Source organism: Trichechus manatus, unplaced genomic scaffold (assembly GCF_000243295.1).
Source record: "Trichechus manatus latirostris isolate Lorelei unplaced genomic scaffold, TriManLat1.0 scaffold00132, whole genome shotgun sequence".
Lineage (NCBI taxonomy): Eukaryota > Metazoa > Chordata > Mammalia > Sirenia > Trichechidae > Trichechus > Trichechus manatus.
This window is the reverse complement of record NW_004444068.1, coordinates 2,274,974-2,301,967: the sequence shown is the minus strand read 5'-3', so window position 1 is coordinate 2,301,967 and position 26,994 is coordinate 2,274,974. Positions and strand designations below refer to the sequence as shown.

The 26,994-nt window shown below is 37.9% G+C and overlaps 1 protein-coding gene across 7 annotated transcripts in view; it reads right to left on the bottom strand.

Moving 5' to 3' along the window:
* The window catches only part of TFDP2 (transcription factor Dp-2), a 230,826-nt gene that overhangs the window by 67,833 nt on the left and 135,999 nt on the right, over nucleotides 1-26,994 (bottom strand). Inside the window, exons 1-2 of one of the 7 annotated variants that reach the window (XM_023739337.1) lie at nucleotides 11,987-12,003; nucleotides 11,818-11,902 (exon numbers count right to left, since the gene is read on the bottom strand). The exons of 4 other annotated variants lie outside the window; for them this stretch is intronic. In XM_023739337.1, coding sequence (XP_023595105.1) covers nucleotides 11,818-11,848 — 31 coding nt within the window. In that variant the 5' untranslated portion in view covers nucleotides 11,849-11,902; nucleotides 11,987-12,003. Of the gene's footprint in view, nucleotides 1-11,393; nucleotides 11,672-11,817; nucleotides 12,004-26,994 lie in introns of those variants that run through there. 2 more of the 7 variants (XM_023739340.1, XM_004385073.3) reach the window with 2 other exon arrangements.

The following is a 26,994-nucleotide window of genomic DNA, read 5'->3' as shown; positions in this document are numbered from 1 at the left end:
GGAAAGAAATGTTTTATGAACACGCAAGCATTTGTTTTATAATTTATAAAGCTACTGTCATTCTGCCAAAAGAGGAGGGAGTGAGAGGGAATCAGCCTTAGCTGTTGAAACAAAATAAAGATCCTCTATAATTGAAGCGTTTGTATGTTGTGATTGTTGTTTTTAGGTGCTGCCGAGTCAGTTTTCGACTCATAACAACCCCATGTGACCGAGTAGAACTGCCCCATAGGGTTTTCTAGGCTGTGATCTTTACGGAAGCAGATCACCCGGTCTTTCTCCCGTGGAGCCGCTGGGTAGGTTCGAACAGCCAATCTTTTGGTTAGCAGCCAAGCACTTAACTGTTGCACTACCAGGGCTACCTATTTTATAATTAGTAAAAATTAAATCTGCTTTAGAAGCAGTTAAAGGAGCTTCTGTGGTATTCCAATAATTGTAATATCCAGAAAATAAAAGCACTGCATTTGGACAAAATTTACTTTCATCAAATCAACTAGGGTAAGCAGCAGAGATTTTTTTTTTTTTTTTTGGCCTCAAAAGGACACATTTAAATAGGTTACGAAAGCATCCAGTCTCCAGAAATTTCAGTCCAGTTAATGGAAGTAAACCAAACCAAATAATTTTTAATAATTACTTGGCTTTAATTCCTAGCTCATTGCCAATAGGAGCCTGACACTGTCTAGAAGCCAACTCCTGGCACTAGATGTATTTACTAAAAACAAAAATTAAAAAACTTGCCTGAATTTTGGTTCTAGCAAATTCTCCAAATTAACTAAGAGATCAATCACTAGGGAAGTGGCTAGGAAACTGAGAGCTAAAAAATTTATGCCAAACCTTGACACAGGCACAGAATTTCGCCTCAAAATTTTATTTCAATTTCTTGAGTAACTGGAAACTTTCTGTTTTCCATTGGAATTGTCCAGAAACCAAAGATTTCTTACACTCATAGTTCTTTAGGGGGCTCCAGTTTCAGTTAATCACCTTCAGTATATCCAATTAAAATGAAAAAAATTCAGTCAAATAATGTAGTTTGTCTACATGAGGCTCATATAAGTTATCTTCTCACAGAACTTTCTGAATTTTTTTTTTGGCCTGAATTAGCTTTAAGAAAAATCTTCTGTACCCAAGTCTATATCACATTCTTCCTAGAAGATCCAAATTACTAACTTACTCTAGGTAAGAATATACCTATTTTATGGAATGATTAGTCTCTAAAATCAGAAGGAGTGGATATCCAATATGTATAGGGTCCAATTTACAGGACAAGCTAACCTATAGCCCTAAATAAAAGTTAAAAAATGACCTGGGTTGTGGTGGTGTGTGCGTTGTCAAACTCACAGGCCTGCAGGCTAAAAAGGGTAAATTTTACCTTAATAAAAAATGATGGCAAAAAGTAAACTAGACAACTTCATATTTATTTTTAAGAAGTTAATTAGAGATTATTCAATCCTCTTGCTTTTCTTCTTCTGTTCCCTCAACTGGGGCTATGTTCTTTCTTAAATTTTTAAAATTTTATTTTTTAAACAGGTAGCTCATGCCCTAGCCTAAATTATCCCTCCAACTACCATCCCTTTTGTCTCCTGCATTATCACCATCTTTCCCTCTCTGCTGGATCATTCTCATCAGCACATAAACATGCATCATTTATCCTATCTTAAAAGCAAAAAACAAGCAAAAATAACCTTTCCTGATCACACGCAGTCTTCCAGCTACCAACTCATTTCTGTTGCCCTTTAAGCAAACTCCTCATGACAGCTGTCTACATTTGCCATCTCCACTACCTCTCCTCAGTTTCTCTTGAACCCACCCCCATTACTTCCCCCACAACTCCACTGAGGTAGCTCGTCAAGATCATCTCTATGTTGCTCAATCCAATGGTCAAATCTCAGCTTTCAGTTTAACCTACCAGCCACATCTGACTCTTCACTTGGCATCCAAGCCACCACTCTCTCAGGTTCTCCTCCTATCCCACTGGCTGCTCCTCCTCAGTCTTGGTTCCTGGCTCTTCCTTAGCATGATCCTCCAATGTTTTCTCTGCCTACCCTTCCTCACTAGGTGATCTGTCATGGCTTTAAATACATGGATGGCTCCCGTGTATATTTCTCCAGATTAAACCTCTCTCCGGAACTCCAGATTCATGTATCAAACTGTCTTGTCATCTCATTTCGATGTCTAATAGGTATTTCAAACTTACATGTCCAAAATCTAACTTCTGACCCCTACCTGAAGCCTCCTTCTCCCATATCTCCCTTCTTTCAACTGTTCATATCAGCAACCTCAGATCACTGCTGACTCCCCTCTCTCATATCCCATGTGCAATCCATTAATAAATCCTCTTGGTTCTGTCTTTAAAAATAGCTTGAGTAGCACTTCTCACCCACCCCACTGCTCTTGCCTGAATGATTACAATAGCCTCCTGATTCATTTCCCTGCTTCTGTATTGTGCCTCATCCCGCTGCCCTGCAAGTCTATTTCCACGCTGTCCAATACAGTAGTCTCTAGAATAATGTAGACCAAAGAAGAACTGATGACTTTGAGTTGTGGTGCTGGCGAAGAATACTGAATATACCATGCACTGTCAGAAGAATGAACAAATCTGTCTCAGAAAAAGTATAGCCAGAATGCCCCTTAGAAGTGAGGATGGCTAGACTTCGTCTCACGTACTTTGGACATGTTATCAGGAGGGACCTGTCCCTGGAGAAGGACATCATTCTTGGTAAAGTAGAGGGTCAGTAAAAAAGAGGAAGACTCTTGATGAGATGGACTGACACAGTGGCTGCAACAATGGGCTCAAGCATAACGAGAACTGTGAGAATGGTGTAGGACCAGGCAGTGTTTCATTCTGTTGTACACGGGGTTGCTATGGGTCAGAACTGACTCAACGGCACCTAACAACAATCATTAAAATTTCAGCTGTTTCTTTTTACATTTTCAATGTGGCTACCAGAAAATTTAAAATTACCTATCTGGCTCACATTATACTACTGGACAGCACTGGTCTATTCTCCACACAGCAGCCAGAGTAACCCTGTTTTGTGGATTAATCAATTCTCTTCAAAACCCTCTGAATGGCTTAGCATCTCAGTCAGCACAAGTCCTCATGATGGTCTACACAGTCCTGTATCGCCTGCAGCCCTCCTTTCTGACCCATCACCTGTCAGGTTCCCTCTGCCTCACTCAACTAGTCACGCAGGTCTCTGCTGTTACTCAAACCCTGAGAAGCAAATTTCCACCTCATGTTCTTTGTGCTTAAGTTTCTCTGTAACTTTCTTCCCCCAGATACCTACACCCTTTACTCCCCTACTTCCTTCAAATCTCTAATCAGTTGACACTGCATCAAAGATGTCTGATCACCCTATGTAAGTGCTCCATTCCTACCGTACTATGCTTTAGTTTTCATCATAGCATTTATCTGCACAGGATATATTGTATATTTATATTTACTTGTTTATATGATTACTGGAGTCCCTGAGTAGCGCAATTGGTTAAGTACTGGATTACTAACTGAAAGGTTGGTAGTTCAAACCCACCAGAGGCGCTTGGTAAGACAGGCCTGGCGATCTGCTTCTGAAAAGTCACAGCCTTGAAAACCCTATGGAGCAGTTCTACTCTGCACACGTGGGGGTCACCATGAGTCAGAATTGACTCACGGGCAACTAACAACAACAACAGCATGTGATTATTATCTGCAGCCTGCCCATTCTCAGAATGTTAAGTTCTGCAAGCGCAGGAACTTTGTCATCTCATTCAGTGCTGTGTCTCTAACTCCTAGCACAGTACCTAGCACATACTGATACTCAGTAAATATGTGTTGGATGGATGGATGAATTAATGAGTAAATGAATGCCTGCATGCAAGCATATGATACAAAATTCATGCGACAAGGGTGTGCAGTGAAAATTAAGTCTCCTCCCACTCCCAAGCACCACCTAACCATTCCCCATCCCTACTGATAGCTACTGATGACAGTTTTTATATACCTTCCAGAAATATTCTAGCCCTCTACAAGCATAGATGTATAAATATTCTTTCTTTCTATACATACAGTTGAATACTATAGCAGTTTGCATGTTGCTTTTTTCACTTAATACTGTAACTCTATCTTAGATACCTTTATGTATCTTTATATGTAATGTTGCCTCAATCTTTATTTTGTTAGCTACATAGTATTTCCTTTTACAGCTCTAACAGTTTATTTACTGAGTCTCTTAGTGATGGAAAATCTTTTAGTATTACAACCAATACTGCAATGCCTATAAAAATGTCTTTACATACATTGGTTGTACCAATTTATCTTCCCTTCATAAATGTATGAAAGTGTCCATTTCCACATATCCTAACACATCAATATCTTAACAAACTTTACTTTTGCCAATTTTTAGGTTAAAACAAAGTATCTCATTTTTGTTTTATTATGAGTAAGGCTGGACACCTTTTAAGTCATCTTTAAAAAAATTACATATGCTGTTCTTTCACGCAAAGATTTTATTAAACACCCCCCATGTTTCTAGAAACCCCTAGCCATCTAGAAATACTTAATGCCTTGCTTTTGCATCTTTTGGCTAAGATCAAGCGTAATACTTAATACCTTCATTTTAAATTCTTGACCCACCTGGAATTTATTTGGTGTAAGAAATGAATGGCCCAAGTTTATTTTTTTCCAGATGGCTCCCGTTAATGAATAATCCACCCACTACCCCCACACCGACATGAAATACTACCTTTATCACTTATGTGTTTGGGTCACTTTCCTGACTTTCCATTCTGCTCCACTGACCTGCCTACTCATGCACCAGTGCCACACAGTTTTACTTCATTCATTATTAACATTCCATAAGAGAACTAGCAGAGCCAGAGAAACAAAGTGTCAAGCACTTCTTTCCTTCCCGTACTACCCTTTTAACTATTCGTTAATAACTATCAAAAGGACTACCAATTAGTTCAAAATATAGTACTAATGAGGTTAAGTTACAGGTCAATTCCAGAATAGGCCAATTCATTTTGCAAAGAGAAGAGATTCCATAAACTTAAGACTGTATTTCTAATTTCAGCCAGCCACCTAGAAAGCAATATATGCCTTTGAAAGCAAATTGGACTAGGGAAAATTATATGGATGACTCAGGGGAGACCTATGACCTCTATTTGAAAATAACTTAGGCCTGGTAAGTTAATAGCACTATCTTCATATCAGATTAATGACTCATAATTAATTTGAAAAGACAGTGCATCTAGTTGGAAATATAAAATCTGTTAAGACAGGTAAAATACAGCACATCCATGTATAATGTACACCTATAGTGTTGGGGGAAAAGGTAAAGAAATAAACCTTGCAGTTACTCTTGACCACCTTCATTTTAATGTTTAAACATACTCAGATATCTTCCTCTTTTTTTAAAAAAAAAGTTTTTATTCTATGTATTAGCGAGCTACTGCCTCACAGGTTATTCAGTGCGCTGCCTATCTGCACACTGTTCCACTGTTAAACATTCTATTTTGTTGCGTCTGTAGTCAATCCTGCTCACCAAAGTTCCTATGATTAAATCCAAAGGTCATCACACTTGTTAAACTTTTTAACTTGGGTGACCACAACATCACTATAATCGGGATGAGTGAGAAACAGAAGACAGAAGTTCATAATATCTCCCAGGTATAACGGTAAATGTCACCTCTGGAACGGCCCTCTTGGTAGTTGGTTCCCAAATGGAAATCAAGCATTCCAGAGTGCGTAGATATGGACAGAACATCCAGAACGTGTATTTCTACATAGCATAGCCATGGAAGCAAAAACCTGGATGTTTCTGCAGCTGTCAGACACAGGGCTTCTAGAATTCCCCAAAATGGACCACCTAACCAGAATCCTTCCATGAACCAAGGAACCTTGAAATAACCATAACAAGAAGCTCTATAGCCTACGGTTATACTCCTAAATAGTCAATAAATCTTATATGCCAGGCTTTCCTACATGTTTTCCTGAAAGGATCAAATCTGTTCTCTTGGCTCTGATGAGTATTTTTACTCAGAGGACACCTTTTAAAACAATAAGTTAGCTCCTGCTCTGTTTTCCAAAATCATAAATGCCCTGGCTTCTTCATCTTGAAAGGAGAAAAAACCATTTCTTTGGAGAAACCATTTCTTCTTACTGCCAGGATTTAAACTTAGCCTCTTCCTTCTTCTTCTTTTTTAAAAATCTGTATTGTGGTGAAATACATGTAACAAACATTTTAAACATTTTTAAGTGTACAATTCAGTGACATTAATGGCAGTCACCATGGCCTCTTTATTTTTTAAGCTAACTCCTTAATTCAAAGTCTGGCATATTATCACAGTTTTCATTGAGTTTATCAAACCTCAAAGCTAAAATTTTTTAGAAATCATTTAGTCCACTCTCACTAGGTCTCTTTTCCAGGTCATTGCCTTCAATATTTGTTAAAGGTCCATCTAAAACCAGGCTTGCTCCCACTGCTTTTTCAAGGGCTTCTTTACCTTTGTTAAAACATGCCATTGGGTACTTTTTCTTCTATCTTGCTCAGTAAAGAAAACCCTTTAAACTCCTAATTTTTTCATGTCTCTTCCAACTGCTTAATTAAAATTTCCTATTTTTGGACAGTGTATCTTCTGATTAATAACTGACTGAAGTTTACCATATGCCCCCAAACCATTTTGGTTCTCCCAATCCTTCACAGCAGTTCTTCCCAAATGTGCCTGCTTATAAGATGCACGGGCTGGGGGAAGGGGCCCTCGTATTCAAAATACACACTCCTGGGTTCCACTAGATACCTAAAGAATCAAAGACCAGGTGGGGAATCTGTATTTTTAACAAGTGTCTTAGATGATTCTTATGATCAGGCAAGACTGGGAAATACTTCAAGTCACCTTTTTCTCTTTGTTCAAATTAAGGAGGTAACAGATTGTAAACAGATTCTACTACACTAAATTTATCTGTTTTCATTTTAAAAAGAGAAAGAAAGGGCTGGGTTGACCCTTATTGGTTCCATCTCTTGCTCTTAAATGCTGTATCTTTTCAATGTTTAGCCCATTTTTGACCACTACTTTTGCACCACTGCCACAACTAACAGACCCCGAGATAGATGGTGCACAGACACTGTCTGCTGGCCTAGTAAAAGAGACTGAGAGAAAAGCTGCACATTTTATCTCGTACCAACAGCCACTGAATGGCTAGGGTAGATCAAGGCATCTGGGTGCAGCCACGAGGATCAGAATTTATGAGTATCAAAACACCCAAGGGCACTTAGTTGAAAATCATTCTCATGGAGCTCACACCTCTTAGATGGTAACCTGCCACAGACAGGGTTAACTAACAAATCATTTAAAACTCACAGTCCAGTGAAATATTTTTTCAATATTTATAAAAGGTGACAATGATTGCAGACAAAGCTAGATTAAAAAAGTTGAGTTCTTAAAATACATTTATAATTTTAGGACACAAATGCAAACAGACCAAGGACCACCCATGAATTAAGAGTTCCAGAACAGTTCTCCTCTTAGCAAATAAAAAAAGGGAATCATTGTATTCCATACAACGTGTATTGCACTAAGTATACCATATTAAATAGCTCTTTCCAAATTATAATAATTTATCAGTAGTCTTATTTCAACAAGATTTTCCACTTGAGGGCTATTACTGAAGCTACATTTACATCAGATTGTGAAGAGCAAGAAATCTCAAAAGTTAGACATAATGTAGACAAAACCCCTCTCTATTAAAACGTTATCTATTAAAAGATATTGCAAACTTTGTAAGTAAGTTCTACTACGTCTACCTGGCACACAGTAAGTGCTCAGTTCGTGGTTTCTTCATTATTCTGTCAGGGAAATTGCCAAAAGAGTTGCCACACTCTGCACCACAAGTGAGCAAAGTGTCAAAAACGAAGCTCCCTGCTGATGGGCTCCAGTTTTAGAGTCAGGATCCAAAAGTACAGTTGAAAACTCCCTGCTTGAAACTTGGTAGGACGAAACAATGTTACTATATAATAGGTTCCTGGACGCATTCACAAAACAGAGTTAAGTCATAATATAGTCAAGGCACAGTACCCACACTATTTCACCAGCTCTTAAACAACAGTGTAAAAGGTTCAGGGAAATATAGGCACCATCCCAAATATGAGAGATTTCTAAACAGTGATTATTTCTAATTACTTCTGTTAGGCAGGAAACATTTAAATCAGTCACTCTCTGGGTATTCTGACTTGGGGAAGAATGAACTGGTGAGCCTCAGATTTCTCTACACCCCCAGTTTTGCGCTAAGGAGTTTACATAGGGCAATAACCACAGATGCCTCACTCCTGAAGTCTTCTTTCAGTATATATGTATTTATTTCAGTAAAAGAAATCCATTGCTGAAGGAAGTGTTTATTAGACTTCGGGAATTATCTCTAAATGGCCGCTGAACTAGGAAAGCTTTTTTTTTTTTTTTTTTCCCCCTTCAGATGCTGTCAACCAACTTCTAGGCAACAAACTCAAACTGGTTTGGTTTCTCATATATACAGTACAAATCTACCGTAAAATAGAATTTGGCTTATCATATACAGAGTATATATCTGCAGTATAGCAAAAACTAATGTGCTTCGCTTCTCTCTGTCATAATCTGAACACACACTTGATGATTCTATAATAATTTTCATAATGGAAATTGATCTTAAAATAATTCAACTGATTGCTCTTAATTTGAAGGGTTAACAGTCTCAACTATTTCTGCTGATGCTGTTTTCCTTAGTAAGTCACTTACTATCATGTCTCAATTTATAACTGTGCTATATGCATTTTTAATTGCTACAATCTATGTTGTCATAGTTACATTTCACATGTGGGGCCACCAACTTTTTTTTTTTTTTTTCCCAAAGCTGTCTATCCTATCAAAATAGACAGCTTTGGTCAACACTGCAAAAGTTCTCACTTCAGTCAAACTTGTGGTTTGTAAATCCGTATTAATCCATTTAAGTTATTTTACTTTTCTTAGAAAGAGAAAAAAATCCAAGTGTTACACGTTACTATTCCTTAAACCAACAAAATGTACATAAACCAAATGGCTTCTCTACTAAAAAGTCTTATCTAATCTTAATTAAAACAATGACACTGCCTCAAAATCTCTAAATTCTGTCATTATTCGAAGCAAAGCAAATCTTCAGGGAAGCCCACGGATACTAGCTAAGAGCAAGAGAAATTTTTAATAATCTCCTTGAACGGTGACATTTTTATCTTTTCCAGTTTTTAAACAAATTAAGTATTTAGAAATCTGTATAATATTTGATCCATGCACAAATTTTGAACTATATCTCAAAGAATTTTTTGGCTATTAAAGTACTAGGTAAATTACTGTTAATTTTACAGAGTAAGTATAGCAAGTATTTACTAAATAAATGCCTCAGATGTGAGAGACCTGGTGCTCAGCACTGGTTTCTCAAGAGCTGACTTTAAGAAATGCATAAAGTTATAAAGCATATAAATAAATGTACATTATACAAGAGCACAGCACTTCTCTTTGTGTTACTTGCAAAAGGAAAAGGTTTTTACTACTTTATTCATTATGAATTCCACAAATTCAAAAATTTTTTTTTTTTTAACGTTGGCTGCTTGCATTACATGCATATTGCCTGCAAACTCTTCCATCCTCTTTTCGGCAGATAATCACTCCCCCCTTTCCATTAGCGACCACCCTAAGCTTACTATCTTTTGAGAGGCAAACTATAAGCTCACTATCTTTTGAGAGGCAAACTCCAAGACATCATTTCAATTAAACCCAAAATATTTCTTCCACATTTCTTATTCAAAGATCTTCTGGAATAAGTTTCATGCTTTTCATAGAAGACAAAATGACTTATTAACATATACTACTGGTGTTTCCATTTTAAATTCATTTTGAGCCTTAGTAACTATCGCGCAATTATAAACTTTTGCATCCTGAATGTTCGCTATGTATTTTATAATGATTTAACTTTTAAAAAATACTCTAAATAATCCAAAGATCAATTTTCTTCCAAAAGTTAAGTGGTCTAAAATAAAATTTGACACTTTTTCATTAATTACACACAATTTTTGAAGATGGAAAAAAAGGTCTCTCCAAGGAGTTTGTTATTCCAAATATGTTACTCTAGTACTGATTTTCAAATCATGAATATAAAAGCAAATTTTAAATGACTAAGCTTTGTTTATTCACTGATTAAGTGAGATTTATGACCTCCCCTCCCCATTCCAGCTACTGTGTTTTGAATGAAACAACCTCAATTGTAACAGAAGAAACATCTGTTGCTTTTTCTTCATCAGGCCCTTTTCTAACTGAAAGGACGCCTCTCTCCCCACCTCCCCCCCACCACTCCCCACCCTACCCACACCAAGTTCCTTAAAACTCGTTCTAAAGTAAATGTATTAAATTATTTAAAATTGTGCTGAATCTATTAAAATGTCATCATTTATCTGGAAAGATTCACTTTTTTATTCAAGCTCAAAGAATGGCTAAATTCCATACACATCAAAAAACAAGAGAGGTGACTGATGTTTAATTGTAACTAAAATGCAGACTTGAAAAGTATACTTGAAGTGATCAACTCAATCAAGTTGTCACACATTCCCGGCTCACTCAGAATTGCTTAGAGTTTTTTCTTCACGGGATCCAGATGCATATAGAATCTTGCATGCTATATTTTCTTTGCCAACCCAAAGCTAACATAATGGCAGTCACTGCCCCAAGAGGCAGACACCAAATGGTGCCACCCACACCCTCACACTGTGCCTCATAATAAACCATAAAGCAGTGGAATGCACCGGTCCCTTTATGAGCAAACAATGCCTGAGCTTCATTAGAATACAGCTGACATTTTCAAAGCACAAATAGTTTTAAGAAAAATGTACTGGGGGAAAAAAAGGAATGAAACAGCTATAAAAGCTGAAATATTTTTCAAGTGTCAGGTTTATTCCTAAAGATCCCAAGTAAGCATATTTTGCTGCTGACAATTTAAATTCTCCATAAATGAAAAAGAAATGTATAGTTAAGGGCAAAGTTTATTTTATTAACTACTGGAAAGAAATGGAAGTAAAAATCATTTGAATTGCTTTCAGAAGTTAAAACCATGAAGTACCTTTAAAATTAATTCCATTCCTCAACTGCTTCTTTAGCTCTTGAATGAAAAACACTGAGCTCCAGAATTATTTTCACATTTTAATTAATTTATATAAGTGAGTGATAAACTAACTTTACCCCTCCCCCCCCAGCCCACCCCAACCCCCATGCCCTGTAGTTTTCCTGTCTGCAACAAGCAAGGACGTCTTGATTTCAGCGTGCTCTTAGCTATTTATCAATTTACCATTGCTGCTGTTTAACGAACATAAAGCAAACGCTGTAAAAACTCACCCAGCAGTAAGAAACAAAATGATCTCTCCTACCTGGTCTAAGGAAGCATGCCTCTCACTGCAGTACCAACAACACTCTACAGTCTTTGTTACCATTCAGTGGAAACTTGAGACTGTGTCAGACATAAGCAATCGAGCTCAGAATAGATCCATTTACAATACTCAATAAAAAGAAAAAGATGCTCAAGAAAACTGTTTAGTTACTGGCTTTTAAAAGACATCTGAATACTGCCTAACGTAACAAAGATACTTCAAAAGAAACTGGAAGCACAGGTCCTAAAAGACCAAAAGGGGCCTTTTTAAGGAGCCTTTCTATATAGGAGCTTACTTTCTCACTAAAGTTTTTTTTTTTTTTTAATATGTTTAAAATAAAAGTGGTGAAATGCCTAACCCCATGCTAACACGTCTTTAAAAATCACTTGAATTTTAACTGGCTAAAAAATAAGATTAAACTTACTCACGAAAGCTGAAAATTTCAAATTATTCATTACAGGTTAACTGCTGTTTCTGAAGCAGTCACGAAGCAGGAGAGCTGAATGCATCTTGAAAGCAGAGTAAAAGCACCGTGAGTTACAGGAATAAAAATGGGAAGAAACTCTTGAAAAGTTGGTCAAGGCTTTTCGAACCTGTAATAACTGTCGAGCCCTTCTGAGAGAGAGAAAAAACAACCAACCAACCTAGTCCTGCCCCCTGAGATAGGAGGCTATGCTTCGATGCCGAAATGAATGACAGGCCCATTTCTGATATCAACAAAGAGCAGCTTAGTTGCGTACCTTTTTTTTTTTTTTTCACTTTCTCACACATCTAGAAGTTCTAAAATTTTTAGGTTACTACCTTGCAGAGTGGTTAAGAGCTCAGTTGTTAACCAAAAGGTCAGCAGTTCCAAGCCACCAGCAGTTTCTTGGAAACCCTATGGGGCAGTTCTACTCTATCCTATAGGGTCACTATGAGTCCGAATCAACTCAACGGCAGTGGAGTATTGTTTTTGTTTTTAACCTTTATATGTAGGGTTAAGTACCTTTCTCCATCTTCTCAGGAGAGAACCCAGTGAATGTCCTAGTTTTTTAAATGATTAATTAAAAATACATACTTAATCATCTTACTCAGTTTTTCTAGGCAGGAAGTGGAACCAAAGATGACCTCTTCTGTTCCTTCCCAAATCTATTCTTTGTAAAATCACATAACCAAAAGACTAATTACCAATATTAATAATGCATCCTGGTACATGGACACAAGTAAAAACAAGAAGTAGGTAACAAACATTAAAAATAAGGTAACTGAGATCATAAAATTTTTAAATAGCTAGATGTAAAAATAATGTACTGAAGTACATGTCTATAATTATACAGATTCGAAACAATAAACACTTCAATCAATGGCATATGTTTACTGAATGCCTGCTACGAGTCAAGCACTATTTTGGGCTCTAGGGATACAGCAGTGAACACAACAGACAAAAGCCAAACAAAAATTCCTGACTTCACTGAGCTTATTACTTCCCATCTCAGTCCCCTCTCTGTACAGCTCTTCTAGGTGAGTAAAGTACCTTTCCTTTTTTGATTAGTTACCACCTAATTTGAAAACAGAGCCCTGGTGGCGCAGTGGTTAAGAGCTCAGCTGCTAACCAAAATGTCAGCGGTTGGAATCCACCAGCTGCTCCTTGGAAACCCTATGGGGCAGTTCTACTCCGTCCTACGGGGTCACTATGAGTCAGAATCGACTCGACGGCAACGGGTTTGGTTTGGTTGCTTTTTTTAATTTGAAAACAGCGTCAGGAGGGCAAGGATTTTGAGCTTTGTTCAGTGCTATATCTTCAATGTCTAAAATAGGCCTGTTAGACACCCAAATAAATATACACTGAATGAAACAGATCAAAGAGAGCTTTTTCTTAATCAAACTTTTCTTTTGCAAACAGACTATGTACCACATACTACACTTAGACACATACAGAGATATACCAACAATGATACAGGGTCTAAATTAAAGTGGGCTGTAGACATATTACGGAGCCCTGGTGGCACAAATGGTTAAGTGGCTGCTAATCAAAAGGTTGGCAGTTCAAACCCTCCCAGCAGCTCCATGGGAGAAAGACCTGGAGATCTACTTCTAGAAAGATTAGAGTCAAGAAAACTCTATGGGGCAGTTCTTCTCTATTATAGTCAAGAAAACTCTAAGGCGCAGTCTCTATGAGTTGAAATCGGCCTGATAGCACCTAACAACAACAAGAAATATATACTAGTTTAAACAAAATTGAAAATACAACCCATACGGCCCAGTATCCTTCCAGATTCTAAAATCTGTTTTCACTATCAGATATGAGATCACGGTAATATTTAAAGGAATCAGTTAAAATTCTATAAACTAAGTTTTTGCAGACAGTCAGATTTCAGAGGACTTTTGAATAAAAAAAGAAACTGGGAAATTATACAGAATCTGAACAATTTTGTATATTAAAATCTTCTATGTTTACATCCATTTATATCCCCATATTTGGAAATAATTTTAAACACCCCATCCTGCTTCTCATCATTCTTGATCTCCTACCAGAAGCCATGCAAAGAAAATAACTGCACGCCTCCACCTGTCAGATCAGAAATGCCTGCCCATGTCACCCAATGCCAGGATATTCAGGGCTAGATATGGTCGCATCTACTTTGCTACTCTCTTAAAACAAAAGGAAATTAAACTTCCAGGCAACCACATACACTCATCATACTTTTCAATATCAGAGCAGCCCTCTGGAGAGCAAGACAATGATTACAAGTTCACATATAAACTACCTGGTATCTTCACACAATATCTGTTCTAACATAAACCTAACAGCAACTCAAGGTCAGGAAGAAATGAAATGACTGAGGTCAACAGTCATTAAATGGGTAGGGCCAAAGTAGGATTCCATTGTTGCTGTAGGAATAATTTTCCTTAGAGAATCACCATTCAGAGTCCCTGGGTGGTACAAACAACATGCTCAGGTGCTAACCAAAGTGTAGGAGGTTCTAGACCACCAGAGGTGTTTCGGAAGAAAGGTCTAACAATCTAATTACAAAAAATTAGCCATTGAAAACCCTATGGAACAGCTGCCTCCTTTGCCATGAGACCAGAACCGGAGAGTGCCTGGCTACCCTTACTGAACATTTTGATCTAAGATTCTCTAGAAGAATCCTAATCAAAAGAGGGGAAATGAGGAGCAGAATTTAAAATTCTCATGAAATCTAGACTTTCTGGAGCCATGGAGGCTGGATGAAGCCCTGAGATAATCTTCAAACCTCAAACCAAAAATATTCCCTGAACTCTTTTTAAAACAAACAATAGTTTAGCTTAAACAGTAAAGAATGCCTGCCTGAGCATCGTGCTCTTTTAAGATCTGTCTATATGGGATTGAACTGACAACAGCAACTTGAAAGATTAGATAGGAAACTTGGGGGGCAGTGAGTTTGTGCTAATGGGGGAAAAACAACTTGGAAAAAGAGGGTGAGAATGGTTGTACAACTTGAAGAATGTAATCAGTGTCACTGAATTGTACATGTGGAAATTGTTGAATTGATGTATGTTCTCCTGTGTATATTCTCAACAACAACAAAAAATAAATTATATAAAAAAAGAAAACCCTATGGATCACAATTTTACATTGACGCACGTGGGGTCTCCACGAGTTGGAAAAGACTCAACAGCAACTGGTTTTTCAACCACCATTCCTTCCTTCCCTCAACAAATACTTACGGAGCACCACTTAAGTATCAGGCACTGAGACAGACAGCAAACTGATCCCCTCCCTACTGCCTACGCTACATATCTAACCTTCAAGCTATCTCTACCCCTCCACCTGTTTTCCTTCTCCCTGCTTGCCTTCCTTCCCAAGGACCCCTCTCCAGTCCCAAATTCTTCATTCACACTGCCCTTCAATCTACTCTCACGCCCTTTCTGCAGGCAGCTTAATCACTACCTTCTGTGTTCCTTCACTAGTGTTCCTGACTAGCGTGGAGAAATTCATAGAACTTCCCACTGGCATAATAAAATGCATCTTATGTTTAAGTCCTCACAATTTCTCCTTAATATTTCATAGAAATCCATTTAAACCAGTAGCTGTCAAGTCGACTCTAATTCATGTCGTGTCAGACTCCATGTGTGTTAAGGTAGAACTGTGCTCCCCAGGGTTTTCTTTTCTTTCTTTTGCTCCATAAAGTTCTTGATGGCTGATTTCTCAGAAGTAGATTGGCAGGCCTTTCCCCTGAGGCACCTGTGGCTGGATTTCAACCTTAAGGTCTCAGTTAGCAGCTGAGCGTGTTAACCATTTGCACCAACCTGGGACTCCACTTTAAGCAACACATTGATTACAACCATTGATTATCCGGAAAACACCAAAGGTGCCTAGGCATTCTTTTCCTCCGAGTATATAAGCTGAGTTATTTTGACTGGAGTTTGCTATGTGTATTAGCAACATGACCAAATATTAACAAAATCTTCCTATAGGCAAAAACGACACTATGATAGTTTAATGATAGTTTTTTTTTTTTTGGGGGGGGGCATACCTACTAAATATAATCACCTACCAGATCTATATGAGGGAGTGGAAATTAGTGATGTTATGCCTAAACTTACTAACATTTTCAAGGAAAATCTTCTTGAGGAGGACTATAACTAAAGCAAGGATTCCTATTACCACTTTTGTGGGTAAGGCTTTGTTTCTCAAAAACATCACATAGTAAGTGACTTCACTTTGCTCACTCCTCTTCTTCATTCTACCCTTTAAATGTAGACATTTTTCAAGGTTCTGTCCTTGATGCTCTTTTCTTCAAGATCTAGACTCCCACTTCTACGGCTTAACTATCACCTCTGTGTAGATGATTACAAAAAATTAAAGCTCTGGCATTCTCTGTTCTGCTCTAAACTCTTATTTTCAGTGGCCTATTGAACATCTCTACCCAGATGTGCCACAATCTCAAATGCAACTTCTACACTACTGAACTCCTTGTCTACCTTCCCAAGCCAGCTCGTCTTCCTAGGCTCCCCATCCTTGTTAAAGACATCACTATACAGAGTTGAAACTGATTTTCTATTCTTGCCTCTACTTCACCATCCAAATGCCCCCACTGCTTCCAGTGTTTTTCTAAAACACATCATTCCCTTGCTTTAAAAACAAATGAGTAAATAAATGAACTTCCGATGGCTTCCCAGTGTCTAGAGCTGTGCTGTCAAAAATGGCAGCCTCAGCCACATGTGGCTATTTAATATGATTAAAATTGAATAAAGTTTCATTTTTCAAGCGCTTCTGGGAAGATGGTGGCATGAGCAGGTCCATTATTCTGGACACACCCTCCCCGCCATGATCACCAAGGAAAGCAACCAGAAATCTGTAAACTCAACTATGTAAGAACTCTGAAAAGCTAATAGAGGGTTGAAGAAAAGAAGCATAAGCAGAAACAAGAGAAAGGTAGCTTTTTTTTTAATGATTTATTTTTTTTTGTTGAAAATATACACAGCAGAAAATACACCAATTCAACAATTTTTACACGTACAATTCAGTAACTCTGATCACATTCTTCAAGTTGTGCAACCATTCTCATCTTCCCTTTCTGAATTTTGCCTCCACTACTGACAAAAATTCACTACCCCCTAAGCTTCGCATCTAACCTTTCCAGTTACTGTTTTCAGTTTGATCTCATAAATAGTTCTTTAACAGAACACAATGCGCAAGGCATTCTTTACTAATTAAGCTAAATTGTTGTTTGGTTTAAAGAAGACTTCAGGCAATATTTTTGGCTTAAGTTTTAAGGATTATCTCAGGGTAATAGTTTCAGGAGTTCATTCAGCCTCCATGGCTCCAGAAAGTCTAGATTTCATGAGAATTTTAAATTCTGTTCCACATTTTCTCCCTTCTGATCAAGATTCTTCTAGAGACTCTTTGATCAAAATGCTTAGTAATGGTAGTCAAGCACCATCCAGTTCTTCTGGCCTCATGGCAAAGGAGACAGTTGTTCAGGGAGGCAATTAATCACACACTCCATTTCTTCCTCCTTTTCCTGACTATCCTTCTTCCTCTGTTGCTCCAGGTGAAAAGAGACCAATTGTTGTGCCTTGGATAGCCGCCTGCAAGCTTTTAAGACCCTGGGTACTATGCAACAAACTAGGAGGTAGAACAGAAGCACTAAACATGGTATTAGGCCGATTAATTGGGATGTCCCATGAAACCATGATCCTAAACCTCCAAATCAAGAAATCAAATCCCAGGAGATATTTGATTGTATATGAGCAGACTCAGCAGCTACTCTTTTGTTATTGTTGTAAATATATTTATCACATATTTGCCAATTCAACTTTTAACAGGTGTACAACTGATTGACATCAACTACATTAATCGGTTAGGCAACAATTACCTTTAATCAATGAGAATTTTCCATCACCATAAACAGAAACTCAGTACTCCATAAACAATAATGCCCCCCTTTTCCCCCTCCTTCCCACCACTGGTAACCACTAATAAACTTTGATCTCTATACATTTGACTGTTCTTGTCTTTTTATATAAGTGAGTTCATACAGTATTTGTCCTTTTGTTACATAATGTCTTCAAGGTTCGTCCATGCTGTAGCAGGTACCAGGATTTCATTTTTCTTTCTGGCTGAGTAGTATTCCACTGTAATGTATCCATCGATCCATTGATGGGCATTTATGTTGTTTCCACTTTTAGCTAATGTCAGTAGTGCTGAAATGAACGTTATATTGTGTGTATATATATATATGTTCGTGTTGCTTCTTTCAAGTCCCTCGAGTATATTCCTAGCAGTGGAATTGCTGGGTCATATGGTAGTTCTATTTTTAGTTTTTTGAGGAACCACCACAGTTTTCCACAACAGCCCTACCATTTTACATTCCTATCAGCAATGGATAGGGGTTTCAATTTCCCCACATCTTCACCTACGTTTATTATGTTCTTTTTATCTTAGCCTTCCTAGTAGGAGTGAAATGCTATCTCATTGTGGTTTTCATTTGCATCTCTCTGGTGGCTACTGATATGAAGCATCTTTTCATGTGTTTGTTGGTCATCTGAATATCCTCTTTGGTGAACTGTTTATTCAAGTCCTTTGTGCATTTTTTGGACTGTTTGTCTTTTTGTTGTTAGCAAAGTTTTATATATATTTTGGTTATTAGATCCTTATGAGATATATGGTTTCTGAAGATATTCTCCCAATCAGTAACTTTCCTTTTCAATTTTTTGGTAAAGTCTTTTGTATGTATGGAGGGTTTGTTGTTGTTAAGTGTCATCGAGTCAATTTTTGACTCATAGCGACCCCTTGTGACACAGCAGAACTGTCCCATAGGGTTTTCTAGGCTGTGACCTTTATGGAAGTATATTGCCAGGCTTTTCTCCCATGAAGCCACTGTGTGGGTTTGAAACACCAACCTTTTGGTCAGCAGCACAGCACTTAACTGTTGTGCTGCAAGGGCTCCTTGGTAAAGTCTTTTGATGAACAAAAGTAAATAACTTTTATGAGGTCCCATTTATTTATTTTGCTTTTTGATGTTCATGCTTTTGTTATTATATCAGATAATCCATTGTTAAAAGCTAAGCCTGAGGGCCTTGCCCCTGTATTTTCTTGTAAAAATTTCATGGTTTTAAGTTTCACACTTAGGTCCAAAAAAGACAGCTTTTAAATGGCAGGAAATTTTTTTCCTACTGTCTGTACCCTTCCTCCTCCCAGCTCAGTGGCAGCTGTGGCTGCAGGAGAGGAGGTCCATGGTTCGCATTTTCAGAGAGGAGGCCTGTTCTCTAATGCTGGAGTAGGCGGGGCAGACTTTGCTGTGGTGGGCTATTCAGTATGTCTGTTCTGATCTGCCTGGAGGCTGCCTGAAGGACTGAAGCCTCGGTTTGGCCTGACAGAGTTCACACAGGATAGGGGAGGGAGTGGTGTGCAACAACTGAAGGCTGTGTTTGCCTTAATCTCCTGGGACAAAATGGTGCAAATGAAGCAGACAATTAACTTCTAAAAACTGAAGGAGTAGTCAAAGTGAGATTTTCTTGCAGAAATTAGTACTTTCAAAAGCACAGGAAAATGGAGAAAGCCACAAATATAGTCAGAGCTAACATGGTATCATATTGTAATGTCCCAACTTCAACAAAAAAAATACAAAACAAACAAAAAAATGGAAAAAGATGGCCTATTTAGATGACCAAAATAAAGGGAAAGAAATTGTCTCTATGGAAGCCCAGATAATGGAAAGACTAGAAGATTTTAAAACAATATAGTATTAAATATGCTCAAAGAACTTAAGTAAAACATAATAAATTTAAGGAAATTAGGAAACCAATATATGAACAAAACTAGAATATCAATAAAGAGATAGATACTATAAAAAAAAAACAAACAGAATTATTGTCACTAAATATATAATAATGGAAATGAAAAAAAAAAAATCAATGGAGGGACTCAACAGCAGATTTCAGCTGAAGACAGAACCAGTGAACTATAGGATCCAAACCAAAAAAACCAAACCCACTGCCACTGAGTCAATTCTGACTCATAGCCACCCTACCAGACACAGTAGCACTGCCCCACAGGGTTTCCAAAGAGCAGATGGTAGATTTGAACTGCCGACCTTTTGGTTAGCAGCCATAGCTCTTAACTAATGTGCCTAAGGCCATCGAAATTATTGCATCTGAAGAGCAAAATGACAAAAGAAGGAAAAAAAGTGAGCAAAGCCTAATGGAATTGTGGCATACTGTCAAGAGAACCAATACACATATCATAGGAATCCCAGAAAGAGAAGAGAGAGAAAGGAACAGAATGAATATTTGAAAACATAATGTCAGAAAACTTCAAATCTGATGACGGACATGAATCTACAAATCCAAGAAGATTAACAAACTTCAATTAGGATAAATGTAAAGAGACCTACACCAAGATGCGTTATAATCAAACTCTATAAAACCAAAGAGAGAGAATCCTGAAAGCAGCAGTAGAGAAGCAAATTGTCACATACAAGGGATCTTCAATCAGAGTAGGTGCCAATTTCTCCTCAGAAATCTTGGAGGCCAGAAGGCAGTAGGATAACATATTTAAACTGCTGCAAGAAAAGAACTAGTAACCAAGAATTCTATATCCAGCAAAACTGTCTTTCCAGGATGAGGGCAAAATTAAGACATTTCCTGGTAAACAAAAGCTGAGGGAGTTCATGGTGACTAGCAAACTGTCTTACAAGAAACTCTAAAGGGAGTCCTTCAGATGGAATAAAAGGACACTAGACAATAACCTGAAGTTGTTTAAAAAAACAAAAACAATCTCCAATAAAGGTAATCTCATGGGCAAATATAAGGGCCAATTTTATGATATACTTGGTGTCTCAGTCATCTAGTGCTGCTCTAATAGAAATACCACAAGTGGATGGTTTTAACAAAGAGAAATTTATTCTCTCACAGTCTAGTAGGCGACAAGTCCAAATTCAGGGCATCAGCTCCCGGAGAATGCTCTCTCTGTTGGCTCTGGAGGAAGGTCCTTGTGATGCATCAGTCTTCCCTTGGTCTGGGAGCATCTCAGCACAGGAACGTCAGGTCCAAAGGACACATTCTGCTCCCGGCACTGCTTTCTTGGTGGTATGAGGTTCCCATGTGTCTCTGCTCACTTCTTTTATATCTCGAAAGAGATTGGCTTAAGACACTATCCAATCTTGTATACGTCATCAGCATACCTGCCGCTAATCCGTCTTATTACATCACAGTGATTGATTTACAACACATAAGGAAATCACATCAGATTACAAAATGGTACACAATTATACAATACTGGGAATCATGACCCTGAAAAGTTGACAGATATTTCTGGGGGACACAATTCAATCCATGATACTTGGTTTGTAAATCTAGTAGTTATGTCCTACATGATTCAAAAAAATAAATACATAAAATATAATTATAAATTTATGTTATTGAGCATATAATGTTTAAAGATATATTTATGATAGTAACATAAAGAGAGGAGGAGAGTGGTACAGGAATAGAGTTTTTATATATTACTGAAGTTAAGTTGGTATCAATTTAAGTTCGATGGTTGTCAATTTAGGAGCCACGGTAACACAATGGTTAAGTGCTCAGCTGCTAACTGAAAGGCTGATGATTCAAACCCACCAGTTGCTCCGTGGGAGAAAAGATCTGGAGATCTACTTCCAGAAAGATTATAGCCTAGGAAGTCCTATGGGGCAATTCTACTTTGTCCTTTAGGATCACTATGAATCAGAATCGACTCAATGGCACACAATAACAAAAATTATAAATTTAAAATTCTTAGTTATCTAGTACTGCTGTAACAGAAATACCACAAGTAGATGACTTTAACAGACAGAAATTTATTTTTCTCACAGTTTAGGAGGCTAGAAGTCCGAATTCAGGGTGCAGGCTATAGGGGAAGGCATTCTCTCTCTGTCAGCTCTGGGGGAAGGTTCTTGTTTCTTCAGCTTCTGCTTCCTGGTTCCTTGGAGCTCTCTGTGTGGCTTGGCATCTATCTTACCCCATCTCTGCTTGCTTAATCTGTTCCTTTTATATTTTGTAAGAGACTGACTCAAGACACAGGCTACACCTATCCTGCCTTATTAACATAACAAAAAGACAACCCATTCCCAAAAGGGATTATAACCACTGGCATAGAGGTTAGGATTTACAATACAGCTCTTTCAGCTCTGCTGGAAAATGCCTGGAGGCCCCCCACTCCACCAATAAGCCTCCTGCCTGAAGGTTCCCAGCTCTCTTGCTCTGTGGGTCAGCAAGCCCACTGTAGCTGCCTTGCTCTGTGGGCCAGGAAGCTCAGCACACCATCTTGCACTGGTCTCCTAGTTCTGCTGCTGCCACTCCCAGATTACAACACTCTCTGTCTCCTGGGTCTAAGAGGTTCTCATTACAGGGACCCTGGGTCCAAAGGACTTGCTCCACTCCAGGCTCTTCTTGATGGTAGTGAGGTCCCCTGTGGGATCACTGCTTATATCAGCAAGTGGTTCAATCCTGTTGGATGGATTTTACATACCTATTTGCATAATAACTGACCAATCCCCTCGCTCGACTAAACTTGCCAATTCTCTCACATGTGGCTCCATCTATTTGCATAATAACTGAGATTTTCTGCCGGCAGGGACTGGATTCTTCCCTGGGCAAAAGTAATAAGCTTCTACAAAGAACTAGGGCAACTGTAACAAGGGCAACTCAAATCAATAATTTTATAACACAAGGAACTAGAAAAAGATGAGCAAACTTACCCAGAGCTATCAGAAAGAAGAAAATAAAGACAAGAGTAGAAATAAATGAAATAGAGAATAGAAAACAATAGAGAATCAATAAAACCATAAGCTGGTTCTTTGAAAAGATCAAGAAATTCGACAAACCTTCACCTACAATGACAAAAAAAAAAAGAGAGGATGCAAATAACTCTAAAATCCGAAATGAAAGTGGGGACATTACTACCAATTCTTCAGAAATAAAAAGAATCATAAGACTACTATGAACAATTGTACATCAACAAACTAGAGAACCTACATGAAATGGACAAATTTCTAGCAACACATAAACTACCTAAATTGACTTAAGAAGAAATAGAAAATCTCAACAGATCCATAACAAGTTAAGAGATTGAATCAGTAATCAAAAACTTTCCAACAACAAAAAGGTCCTGGACCAGTTGGCTTCACTAGGGAGATTCTACCAAACATTTAAAGAAGAACTGACACCAATCTTTCTTAAACTCTTCCAAAAAACAGAAGAGTAGGGGACACTTCCCAACTCATTCTATGAGATCAGTATCACCCTGTTACCAAAACCAGACAAAGACACCTCAAGAAAACTACAGAGCAATATCCCTTATGAATATAGATACAAAAATCCTCATCCTCAACAAACATACTAGCAAACAGAATCCAAAACCATGTTAAAAGGATTATATACCATTAGCTAGTGGGATTTATCCCAGGAATGCAAAGGTAGTTCAACATTAGAAAATCAATCCACGAAATACACCACATTAACAGAATAAAGGAAAAGAAATACATGGTCATCTGAATTGATGCAGAAAAGACATTTGACAAAATCCAACAACCTTTCACAATAAAAACACTGAACAAACTAGGAATAGAAGAGAAATTCCTCAATATGACAGGGCATTTATGAAAAATCCACAGCTAACATCATACTCAATGGAGAAAGACGAAGAAATTTCTCCTTAAGGTCAGAACAAGGCAAGGAGGCCTGCTCTCACCATTGCTATTCAGTATTGTACTGGAAGTCCTGTTGTTGTTAAGTGCCGTGGAGTAGATTTCAAATCCAAACGACACCATGTGACAGAGCAGAACCGCCCCATAGGGTTTTCTTGGCTGTAATCTTTATGGTAGCAGATCACCATGAATTTCTCCCATGGATCTGCTGGGTGAGTTTGAACTGCCAACCTTCTGGTTAGCAGCTGAGCACTTAACTGTTGTACCACCAAGCCTCCTTATGGAAATCCTAGACAGAGCAATTGGACAAGAAAAATAAATAACAAGCATCTAAATCAAGAAGGAAGAAGTAAAACTATCCATATTCGCAGATGATATGATCGTATATATAGAAAAACTCAAAGAATCCACAAGAAAGCTACTAGAACTTATAAATGAATTCAGCAGAGTTTCAGGGTACAGGGTAAACACATAAAAATCAGTTGGGTTTCTATACACCAGCAATGAACAATTAAGGAAATTAAGAAAACAATTCCATTCACAATAGCATCTAAAATAATAAATTACCTAGGAATCAATTTAACCAGGGAGGTGAAAAACTTGTGCAAATTAAAATCACAATGAGATACCACTTCATACACACTAGGATGGCTATTATCAGAAAAATGGAAAATAATAAGTGTTGGCAAAAATGTGGAGAAATTGGAACCCTTATCCATTGCTTCTGGTAATATAAAATGGTGCAGCTGCTGTGGAAAACCGCATGGCAGTTACTAAAAAAAAATTAAAAAAAGAACTACCAAAAGACCTAGCAATTCCACTCCTAGCTATATACCCCAAAGAATGGAAAGCAAGGACTCAAACAGATACTTGTACACTGCAAGTATTATTCATTGTTCAATGTTCATTGCAGCATTATTCACAACAGCCAAAAGGTAGAGACAACCCAAGTGTCCATCAACAGATGAATGGATAAACAAAATGTGGTAAATACATACGAACAATGGAATATTATACAGCCATAAAGAGAAATGAAGTCTGGATACATGCTACAACATGGATAAACCTTGAAAATACTATGGTAAGTGAAATAAGTCAGACACAAAAGGATGAATATTGTATGATCTCACTTAAATGAAATATCTAGAATAGGTAAAAGCATAGAGACCAAAGTTTATTAGTGATTACCAAGGGTGGGTAGGAGTGGGAAATGAGGGGGTTACTGCTTAAGGGGTACCTAGCTTCTGTCAGGAGCCCTGGTGGTACAGTAGTTAAGAGCTTGGCTGCTACTCAAACGGTCTGCAGTTTGAATCCACCAGCCACTCCTTGGAAATCCTATGAGGCACTTCTACTCTGTCCTATAGGGTCACTACAAGTCAGAATCAACTCAATGGCAGTGAGTTTTGTTTTTTGGGTTTTAGTTTCTGTTAAGGGTGATGAAAACAATTTGGAAATGAATACTAATGATGGATGTACCACATGGTGAATGTAATTGATGTCACTGAGTTGTACACATAAAATTGGTTTAAATGGCAAATGTTTTGTTATATATGTATTTACCACAATTGAATAAAATTCAATTTCTCAGTCACGCTAGCCACATTGCAAGTACTCAATAGCCACCTGTGGCTAATGGCTGCTCTACTGGACAGTGCAGATATACACATTTCCATCACTGCAGAAAGTTCTATTAGACATCTCTGATCTAGACATTAACAGTAAACTAGTTAAGATAGTAGTTTAAGTTTTCCTCAATCTGGCCCCAATCTACTACCTTTCTAACATCTTCTACCAAAATTCCTATGCATTCTTCAGTCATAACTGCATTAGTGGGGCCCAAAGAACCAAACAGAGGGCTTTTCAGGATGAAGGAGTCCCATGCAAGTACTGTGGAGAAGGATTAACAGGAAAGGAAGAAACCAAAAATACTATAGAGGATGCAACTAGTTCACTAAAGCCCTCACAAGTTAGGCAGGGATGAAACTCAGGACGTAAGATTTTAGCCTTAGGGAAGGAATATGATGTAGTGGAGAAAGCATGAGCATTGGAGTCAGAATACTTCATATTCAAGTATCAGTTTAGTTGTAAGGGATAGAAATACAACTCAAACTAGTTTGACTTAAAAGGGAATTAGTTGGCTCAACTGGCTCACAGCATCCAAAAAAACAGTCAGATAACCAAGAGTCTGGGATGCAACTGCGCCTCAGAAACATCAAGAACCAAGGTTTGAACTCCAAGGTTTCCAGAACTGTCTGTCTCCTTCTCATGTCTCATGTCAGTATCATTCTCACAATAGATCAGCCATTTCCCATATGGTGTGAAATATGGCCATTGATGCATTACTAATTGTCTATCCAACATATTCCACTAAACCTCTCTCTCATCCTAGGTCTTAAAATACCCAGGAAGATATTCATTTGTTGAGCTTGGGTCAGGTGCTTATCCTTGGCCAATGAAATGTTGCCAAAGTGATGAGGTCTGGGCCAATTAACTGCAGCCAGAAGGGCACAATCATATAAAATGTAGCGGCTAGGTAGATGGGGTAGAGACTGGTGGAAAAGCTTTCCACATACCCTACAGATACCCACTAAATCATTTTACTAGCTGAACTATTCTGAACAAGTCATTTAAAGATAAAAGATTAAATGGTTCACCAATAATTGGGTAAGAGGTAAAGCCAAGATTAACTCCAGGTTTTCTGATTCCAGCGATTGTACTCTTTTCATTAGAATATTCCTTGATCATCGGGGGGAAGGGGAGGGGGAGGGGAAGGGGAAGGGGAAGGATTTATCCACCTACCTCTTTAACACCACACTGTCCTTTTGTAATAGACTTTTGCAATAGATTCTTTCTTAAGCAGTAAGAGCTTAAGTTTTCAAAGTTATTTACTTCCCTCTTTGGAAACTTTAATTTCTCCCTCTCCATGGAGTCTTTCTTAACATTTAAAATGCAGAGATCTTTCCTTTTTTAACTGTTGTCAGACTAAAAATATAATACTTTCCATCTCTTTAACCGCCAAATTTTTTCTGAAAGTGTGGTATGTATATCCACTATCTCAGCTTTCTTGACAACTATTAATTATATTTCAATTCTTCAAAAATGCACCAAGTATCTACTTTATTAATCATTCTTGGCTGAAAGCAGAGAATACTAGAAAAATGTTTACCTGTGTTTGATTGACGGTGCAAAGGCATTCGACTGTGTGGATCATAACAAATTATGGATAACACTGTGAAGAATGGAAATTCCAGAACACTTAATTATGCTGATGTGGAATCTGTACACAGACCAAGAGGCAGAACAAGGGGATACTGGGTGGATTAAAATCAGAAAAGGTGTGTGTCTGGGTTGTATCTTTTCACCATACTTATTCAGTCTGTATGCTGAGCAAGAAATTTGGTAAACCAGACTATATGAAGAAGAATGAGGCGTTAGGATTGGAGGAAGAC